The sequence below is a fragment of the Phocoena phocoena genome, chromosome 2 (genome assembly GCF_963924675.1).
Source record: "Phocoena phocoena chromosome 2, mPhoPho1.1, whole genome shotgun sequence".
Taxonomy (NCBI): Eukaryota; Metazoa; Chordata; class Mammalia; order Artiodactyla; family Phocoenidae; genus Phocoena; species Phocoena phocoena.
Genome location: NC_089220.1, coordinates 4,090,091 through 4,098,918, shown reverse-complemented (window position 1 = coordinate 4,098,918; position 8,828 = coordinate 4,090,091). Strand labels below are relative to the sequence as shown.

At 61.2% G+C, this 8,828-nt stretch overlaps 1 protein-coding gene across 4 annotated transcripts; it reads left to right on the top strand.

Annotated features, from left to right (window-relative positions):
• Window positions 1-506: 506 nt before the first annotated feature.
• On the top strand, window positions 507-8,622 carry DLK1 (delta like non-canonical Notch ligand 1). 4 transcript variants are annotated; one of them, XM_065872990.1, is made up of 6 exons: window positions 507-722; window positions 1,933-1,996; window positions 2,512-2,642; window positions 5,613-5,754; window positions 7,661-7,940; window positions 8,166-8,622. In XM_065872990.1, exons 1-6 carry the CDS (start codon window positions 656-658, stop codon window positions 8,406-8,408), a joined length of 927 nt encoding a protein of 308 aa, XP_065729062.1. In that variant the 5' UTR covers window positions 507-655; the 3' UTR covers window positions 8,409-8,622. The 4 variants fall into 4 exon arrangements, with proteins under 4 accessions (XP_065729062.1, XP_065729060.1, XP_065729059.1 ...); XM_065872988.1 differs by having other exon boundaries at window positions 651-722; window positions 8,160-8,413; XM_065872987.1 differs by having other exon boundaries at window positions 651-722; window positions 8,094-8,413.
• Window positions 8,623-8,828: the final 206 nt, after the last annotated feature.

Below are 8,828 nucleotides of genomic sequence, written 5' to 3'. Positions count from 1 at the left end.
GCTCCTCATAAGTGTTTTTCCCGGTGCGTGTGCGACAGTGTGCGTTTTCCCCGTCTCTAGAGTGTGCGTTTGGGTTTTTCTGGGTGCGTGAGCCATGGCATGCGTGCTCGGGACCTTGGCGATAAGTGTTTTGGTGTTTCTGTATTCCGAGCGTATCCTCGCGTCTTCCTGGGGTCTACGGCCCAGCCCGTGTTTGGCTCATGCGACTTGTCCTAAGCGGGCCCGTGTGTGCGCGCCCGTGTGCCGTCCTGTGGGGGAAACGTGTGCCAAAAGCGCGCGGGGTACCGGTGCCCGTCTAGCCAAGAGTGCCCCGCGTGCGCGAGCCGGTTTCCGGGACGCCGCAGTGGTGGGGGGCGGCCCCGCGAGGGGCGGGGGTCACCGGGACTGGCCGGCGCCGGCCCCGTGCGCGCGAAGGCGGGGGCGGGGGGCGGGGGCCGCGGGGGGGCGGCGGTACGAAAAGGGCGGCGCGCGCGGCGGCGGCGGCAGCTCGGCGGCGGCAGCGGAGAGCGCAGCGCGCAGCCCGGTGCAGCCCTGGCTTTCCCCTCGCCGCGCGCCCGCGCCCCCTTCCGCGTCCGCAACCAGAAGCCCAGCGCGGCGCCCGGAGCCGGACCCGCGCCCGCGCCGCTCCCGGGACCGCGACCCCGGCCGCCCCGCGATGACCGCGACCGCAGCCCTCCTGCCCGTCCTCTTGCTCCTGCTGGCCTTCGGCCGCAGTGCCCATGGTGAGCCCCCCGGCGGCCTGGCTCGCGCCCCCTCTGGGGAAGCCTGCGACACCCCCCCGGCCGCCGTGCCCCGCGCGCCCCGTCCCGCGCGCTCCGACTTCCACCCGTCCCGCCTAATCCTAAGCCCCGCGCCGCGCCTGCCTGGTCCTCCCTGCCACCCTCGCATGCCAAGCCCGGCCCTGGGGTCCCCGGGGGCGGGGAAGCTGTGGGACCCCGGCCCCTTCCCGCCCCGCAGAAGTGGCGCTCGCAGGGTGTCGGTGTGCAGAGAGGAGGTATGGAGAAACGAGGTGATGCTGGGGAGCCCTCTGTGAAAATGCTCTGGGGTTCAACTTTGGGGGGTCCCTGCGTGTGCGTTCGGGAACAGGCCTGTGTGGGGGGGTAACTTTGCCGTCGTCTCGCCTCAAATTGCTAGCTGGGAGCCCAGCCCGAGCCCCTCCTGCGTGGCGTTTGTCTAGGTGAGGGGCTGCGACACTCCTGTCTGTGGCGGCCATATGTCTCTGACAGCGAGAGAGTTGCCCCCTTCCCGCAGGGTCCCCCAGCCCGCTGCACCAGTGGTGACGGGGGTCCTGTCTGAAAAGCTGGCGGGAGTTACAGGCACTGCACACAGTAGGTGCCTATTAAAGTGTCAGAATCTCTAAGTAGTGTCAGAATTACGGTCTTTTCCGCGAAACCCTTGTTCGTCTTTTTAATACGAAGAGTCTGGTGTGGGGAAAATTGGGAGTTTGGTCTGGGTGCCTGGCTTAAGTGGGATTAACCTTTAAAAACTCCAGACGCCTTACCTGTGAGCCCTCCAGGTGAACCTGTCTGGGCTTCCCCAGAGCCGAATATCTCAAAATCTGGCCCCGCCCCCCATCGCCTTTAGCTCACTTGGCAAAAGTGAGGGTTTGGCCGAGTGCCCAGGGGTCAGAATCTTTCCCTTCTCGTTCACTGTCTCCTCATTCCTGCTTTTAGGATTTGGCGTCTGTAATTTCTTTGAGGGACGCTGGGTGTCTGACCTGGTCCTAGGAGCTAGGCAGTGGGCTGTGGTCACTCCATAACCAGGGACATGCAGAGATTTTTCTCCTCAGTGGGTTGGGATGAAGTGCCTACTGTGTGCCCGGTGGGTAGAGCCACAGAGGGTCAGAGGCTGCCTCCTGGGAGGCCGTCGTGGCCTCCGCCACAGCCTGTAGGGCCTCGTGGGGTGAACGGTGTAACCTTTCTTGTGTCTCAGGAGCTGAATGCTTCCCGGCCTGCCACCCCCAAAATGGATTCTGCGAGGATGACAATGTTTGCAGGTAATGGAGCGGCTCCCCAGAGGCAGCGTGTTGGAGGGCCAGGGCAGAATTCTGGGGAGTCATGACGTCAGGCAGAAAAAACGGGGAGGCTTGGCCCCTGGACTGCAGCAAACAGCTTCCTCACCCCCGCAGGAAACCAGTGACGTGGGGGGGGGGTGGTGAGGGGGACAAGAGGACCGGGAGGCGGGGGCTGCTGGGAGCGGTGGCGGGGACAGGACGGCTTTCTCAGAGGGGTGGGTGGCGGGAGAGCCTCTCGCAGGTGAGACCACTGCAGGCCACTGCGGCAAAACGCAGCTCTTCCTCTGGCTCTCAGGGACCCCTCTGCCTGCTCCCCAGCTGATCTCCTGTTTAAGCTTTTCCATTCAGGTGACTGGTATTGGTTTCCTGGGACCCACCGGCCGGGCACTGGGCAGAGACCCGCGAGGGCTCTTGGTTCCACAGAAAGCAACCGGAGCCCCTTCTCCATCCCTGCCCCCCCCTCATACATCCCCACCTTTCTTCCCCAACTCCCGCAGGTGCCAGCCTGGCTGGCAGGGTCCCCTGTGTGACCAGTGCGTGACCTTTCCCGGCTGTGTTAATGGACTCTGTGTGGAGCCCTGGCAGTGCATTTGCAAGGACGGCTGGGATGGACATCTCTGCGACCTAGGTTGGCACCTGCCCCGCCCACCCTGGCCCCGGCCCCCTGCCCCCAGCCACCTCCTCCCAGCCCCGTGGCTGCCGCCCCTCCCCCTCTTGCCTTAGCCCAACACACCCCAGCGCTCTGTATGGTAATGATCTGTTTATACACTTCCTGCTGGTGCTGGGAGCCTCCTCACAGGTAGGGACTTAATTTTGCTCCCTTCTGCACTGCCAGCACCCAGCACCGGGGAAGGCACTGGGGTAGGGGGGCTGCCAGTTGAATAAAGAGTCGCAGACACGCCACGCGAAGCTGAGCGGGTGGGGACCACAGCCTCGAGAAACCTGTTCAGGGCACTGAAGCTCTGAGAGGGGAAAGGACTCAGGGGGTCGCAGAGCCAAGACTCCATGAAATTCACCCGCCAGGCTGTTCAGGATATAAGCAGACAGACGCGGGGAGGGGTGCTGGGTGCTGAGCGCTGGGCGCAGCGGGAGCTGAGTCAGGGCCACTGGGACAGGGCCGGGGGCTGTGCTGGAAGAGGTCAAGTGTAAGGGGAGGTGGGGGGTCGGGAAAGGCTGAGAAGTAGCTGAAGCGCAGATTGGCGTTATCTGTTGGTTTTGTTAACTGACAGCGGTCTTTGCCCTCCCTTGCCCTGAGCAGTTGAGGGCTGGCTGTCGCTGCGCCTTCAGGCTGCAGAACGCTTATCCGAGCCCATTCTCATTTGGCAAAACCTGCCCTGAAGCCCAGGCAGACTAAGGTCCTCGGGAGGACCCCCAGCAGCGCGGGCAGCTGCCGCGCGTGCGCGCTGCCCCTCGGTCCCGACGGCAGCGTCGGTAACTGTCCCTCGGTCCCGACGGACGGCAGCGTCGGTAAAGACGAGTGGCACCAGTAGGGAAACGGAGACCTCGGGAAGCAAAGGGGTCTGCTCAGGACACCTAAGAAGTTGGGGGAACAGCCAACTACAAAACCCCTCCCTCTGCCCCAGAAATGGGTTCATTCTCATCTGAGGCTGTTTCTAACACCCTCCTGTCAAGAAAAACCTAAGAGCGCGTGGTTAGCACCCCTGCCCCACGTAGCCAAGGCAGTGGGCTTTCAAAATCCCCCATCACGTTGTCTCGGGACTTTAAAGTCTCCCCAGCCAATATGACGCAGGCTTTGCCCCACAGCTGACTCACGCTCTGGCCGACAGAGCTTGGGCTCCGCACCCTTGAAGTACCTCTAAGCTGTTCTGGGGACCCAAGGGGTCCCAGAAAAGCCACCATTCGGGATCAGGGCTTTTAGCCCGGAGCCCACTCTTTCTGATATCTAATCCAGGACGCCCCCCGTGGAGTTCTCCAGACAAAAGGTCCCTTCCCCACTGGGTTGACAAAAGCTTGGGACGGCTGGGTCCAGAGGAAACAGCCCTCCGGGTAATCGCCGGCCCTCTCCCTTTTCACCCGTCTCTGAGGCTGTCCTCGCCACAGCTGCTGCCCCGGCAGGCAGGCAGAGACCCCCCCGGCAGCTTTCTCCCGGTGGCGGCTTAATCTACCCGACTTCGGGGTCAGAGGCCCAGGAGAGGAGAAGGTGGGCTGATCCTCGGCTCACGGGGCTTGACACCGTGGGAGAGGAGTAGGGTGGTCGCCAGCTCTTCAGCTTAAATTTAAGATCCCCATTGACAGGAGAGCCCGGAACAGGGAATTAGAAGCTTGCCACGGAGGCGCTGCGTGCTAACGCCTGGCGCCTTCCCGTAATGATAAATCCTCTTTATGTTTCCTCGCACCAAGCCGGGCTCCCAAGGAGCGCCTCGTGTGCTCGGGATAAGCCATCAGCTTGGCGTGCAAGCTTTTCCTTACTGATTGATTGCCATCTACTCCATGAGGGTGCGGGGCTCTTGAAAAGAGGGAATAAATCTGCACGTGTGTGGCCTCAGCCCCGGGGACCCGGACCCAGGCTGCCTTCGTTCGCTGCGTCTCTGGTTGGCCCTGGCTTTCTGTTTGGCCGATGCGGCAGCTCGGGTGGTAGATAAACAAAGCTGAAGGGGCTCTCAGAGATGGGCCAGGGAGAGCCCCCCCCTTTTCTAACTGGGGAAAGTGAGGCACAGAGTCGGGGCGGTGGGGAGAGGAGGGAGCTGAACTCGGCAGCCGGCTGGAGATGGGCACAGAAAGGGTCTCTCCCTGGCCAGGCCTGGGGGCTGGGGTCTCCACTGTCAGAGAGCCCCTGACCCAGGCCCCTTTGTTCAGCCCGTCCCTGCCTTGCTGAGCCCCGAATAATGAAGTGTGCGTGACGAGAGGTGTAAAACGGTGGTGGAAACACACCAGTGTTCATGGAAACCCGTGCTTACAGGCGAGCACTCAATAGTTCTCATCGCGTTGCCTTCAAAAGATGCAGCCTTTTTATCCTGGACCCCCTTCGTTCAGAACGCGAGACCACCGAGCGGTGGAGGCGGTGCTGGGGCTAAACCAGGTCTCTTGATTCCCGACAGGGGGCTTTACATCTCATTCCCCGCCTGCTCCTTTTTGATGGAGGAGTACGAAGGGCAGCTGACGTTGCTAACTGTTGGGCTGGACTAGCCCCCCGCCCCCCCGAGCGGCAAGGACCCCCTTCAAACACAAGAGACTTGTCTGGGAGGCGGCCGTTAGGGAATCTCAGCTCGGCACAGTTTTGGGGGGAGGGAAGGGGTCTGCGGTGAAGGTCAGTGTGGCTGGACCGAAGAGGTGACCTGGCGCCAGCAGAAGGGCACAGCTGGCCTGTTGAATATTAGTGAGTGGCTGTGACTTTCTGTCTCTGTGACCCTTGAGCTCCCTGAGCTGTTTACTTATATCAGGGTTCGGGGGGTCGCTACACCCTCTTCCTCAGGACCCCGCTGGGTGACCCTTGGCAGTGGACACAAGCAGAGACATCTCGGCAGCTCACACGGGGTCCCCCTCGACCAGACGGAGGGGGCTCTTCCTGTCCCCACCCAGGATGCTCTCCGTCCAGCGTCTGTGTCCCCCTCATCTCCCTGGTTCTCTCTCCCCACAGATGTTCGGGCTTGCACCTCGACCCCCTGTGCCAACAACGGAACCTGTGTGAACCTCGATAACGGCCAGTACGAGTGTTCCTGTGCCCCTGGATTCTCAGGAAAGGACTGTCAGAAAAAGGACGGGCCCTGCGTGATGAATGGGTAAGCATTCTCTCTGGGCTATGTGTGCTCTGATAAATGCCGCTTTAGATTCCTTTTTCACACCCCCTAAAGACCCTTTCAGCCTAACCCAGTCGGACCTGTCGCCTGACAAAAGACCCAGTAAGTGCTCATCCTTTACCCCGTGGGGGGCCGCCCCGGATCAGGGTATTTATGGGGGAGTGTGTCATTTCCATAATTTTTTCAAACAATCCTGAAGGCGATTTCATATTCCCCTGACGTTCCCACGTCCTGATGTGTGTGAATGTGAGGAGATTGGGACCGTGAACCAGAGCTCGAGCTGCATAATTTTCTAAAGGCGACGTAACAAGAGATCAGAGTTCGGCAGCGCCTGAGGCTGTTTGTGAAACCCGCTCACCGTGTTTTAGGGGCGGGTTTGGGGGAGCTGGTAGGCTCTGCTTCGGGGTTTTCTGGGATGTCTTAGGAGGTAGGGAGAGGGGGCTGCAGCCAGCACGGGGCCCCGGAAGGCGGGGTGTTCGGCCCTCAGCTCCCCTCGTGGGGAGGGGGCTCTGGGGCTCTGGGCAGCGCGCCTAGCAGATGGAACGGCCCCTGGCCTCTCTGGTGCCTCTGAGCGGGCTTCCCAGCAGCTCAGCCATTTCCGGCCCTTATCTGCTCAGTGCATGGAGCCAGTCCCACCCTCCGAGGGGGCTTAAACGGAGACCAGGAGAGATCTCGAGAGAGGCGAGAATTCAAAGTAGACTCCAGGCCTGGGCCAGTAGCTGCGGGTTGGGGCGCCCCCGTCCCGTGAGGAAACCAAAGCGTAAAATGCATTCCAGGGGTGGGGCAGAGAGCCCCAAGCCGCAAGGGACAGGAACCAGCATTCTTGCGGCATCTCAAGATCAGTGTCCTGGGCGGGCTCAGAGGAGAGGGGTGACCACCGAACTCCATTTCTGCTTGCTGGTGGGAAGGGGAAATACGGACCGAGACCTTTAAAATATTTTGCTTTTCTCTCTAACAGACTGGAGCCAGTCTGTCAAAATAGAGCCCAGGGTCCTTGAAATTCCTTCAGAGCCCCGGCTCCTATGCCGCCCTCATCCCTGAAGCAGCAATGCTGATTTCTTGCGCTGGGAGCCCCTTTCTTCCCCGGAGTTTTGGCATTTATCAGATGACAAAGGGTCTGCTCATTTAAAAGCACTTACATTAAATGCTGTGTGCGCTCTGCTTTGAGCACACAGCTTCGGTCTGCAAGCTGCACTTGGGTGAATGGGCCACTATTAAGCAGCGGGCACAGACACCGCTCCAAGCCGGTGCAGACAGAGCGCGTATTTCTTTTACTCTGAGAGTCCCCAAGGGTTTCCTGTACAATAGCCCGCAGGCTCACTCCGCTGAACATAAAAATAATAATGAGGGGTTGGGGACGGTGGAGGTGGGAGACACTGAGGGATGCCCTGCTTTGCTCGGCCTCCACGGCTTGGGGACGGAGCTGACGGGGGCAGCTGGCTGCAGCCCTGGGGTGTCACTGACTTTGCCTCTCTCAGCCTCAGTTTCCCGACCTGTGCAGTGGCTAACCGTCAGGCCTCTGGTCGGAGAGATGACCTAAGGGGTGGGAGAGGAGATGGGCGTCCTGACTCGGGAGGTCAGGCATGTTCCAGGCTGGCAGCGTGATGGGGGTGAGGCACACACCCCACTCGGTGGGGGGGGGCTCCCACCTCGGACGGCCCCGGAGCCCCTCGCAGGCAGGGGTCACGGTGCCCGGTGCTCCCCGGGGCCCCCCTGGCTGGCTCTCACTCCCTCACCTCGTGCGTTCTGAGCACCTGCCCTCTTGTCGGGCCCCAGGAGGTTTGCCACGTGGCACGAGGGGGAGCGGAGCGTCCGTCCACACTCCCGGCACCACAGTCCTAGCTCAGTGCCCGAGGGCCCTTTACCGTGTCCCCCTGTTGTGTTGCAGTTCGCCCTGCCAGCACGGAGGCAGCTGCGTGGACGATGAGGGCCGGGCCTCCCATGCCTCCTGCCTGTGCCCCCCTGGCTTCTCAGGCAATTTCTGCGAGATCGTGACCAACAGCTGCACGCCCAACCCGTGCGAGAACCAGGGCATCTGCACCGACATCGGGGGCGACTTCCGCTGCCGCTGCCCCGCCGGCTTCATGGACAAGACCTGCAGTCGCCCGGTGTCCACCTGCGCCAACGAGCCGTGCCTCAACGGGGGCACCTGCCTGCAGCACTCCCAGGTGAGGTTCGGGTGTCTGTGCAAGCCCGAGTTCACGGGCCCCATCTGCGGCCGGAAGCGCGCGGCGGGCCCCCAGCAGGTCACCCGTCTGCCCAGCGGTTACGGGCTGACGTACCGCCTGACCCCCGGGGTGCACGAGCTGCCGGTGCCGCAGCCCGAGCACCGCATCCTCAAGGTGTCCATGAAGGAGCTCAACAAGAGCACTCCGCTCCTCTCCGAGGGTCAGGCCATCTGCTTCACCATCCTGGGCGTGCTCACCAGCCTGGTGGTCCTGGGCACCATGGGCATCGTCTTCCTCAACAAGTGCGAGGCCTGGGTGTCCAACCTGCGTTACAATCACATGCTGCGCAAGAAGAAGAACCTGCTGCTCCACTACAACAGCGGGGAGGACCTGGCCGTCAACATCATCCTCCCCGAGAAGATCGACATGACCACCTTCAGCAAGGAGGCTGGCGACGAGGAGATCTAAGCAGCATTCCCACCGGCCCCTCTCTGTTCTCGGGGTCCCGCAGAGCTCACTATATGCGGTCTGTTCTCATCTTTGTGGTGGAGTTTGCTCTCCTTTGTGTCAGATCTGGTGAACGCCATGCTTGCCTCTATTACCTCTGTGTTGCAGTGTGACCAACGCAATGCCAGAATCCGCTTTCTCTCTTCTTAATGCATGATACAAAAAAAATAATAATGTCATCTTTAAACAAGTAAGAGAAATAAGTATGTTATTCTAAACTCTAAACCTAAAATCAAAAAGACCAAAAAAAAACAAGGCAACAGAACCAGGGCTCTGTGCCGACGTCCCTCTCCGAGGGGTCTCGGCCACAGGGTCCTCGTGAAACCGTTACGATTGCTGGCATGACCAACCACTGTGAAAAGGGCTAACATCTCTTTCGTT

Bases quoted from the DNA above. Each gene is read 5' to 3' on its own strand.
- DLK1 (XM_065872986.1), top strand. From the start codon at position 656: ATGACCGCGACCGCAGCCCTCCTGCCCGTCCTCTTGCTCCTGCTGGCC. The intron at 723-1,932 runs GTGAGCCCCCCG...CTTGTGTCTCAG, and splicing joins CTTCGGCCGCAGTGCCCATG to GAGCTGAATGCTTCCCGGCC. The intron at 5,755-7,660 runs GTAAGCATTCTC...GTTGTGTTGCAG, and splicing joins GGGCCCTGCGTGATGAATGG to TTCGCCCTGCCAGCACGGAG.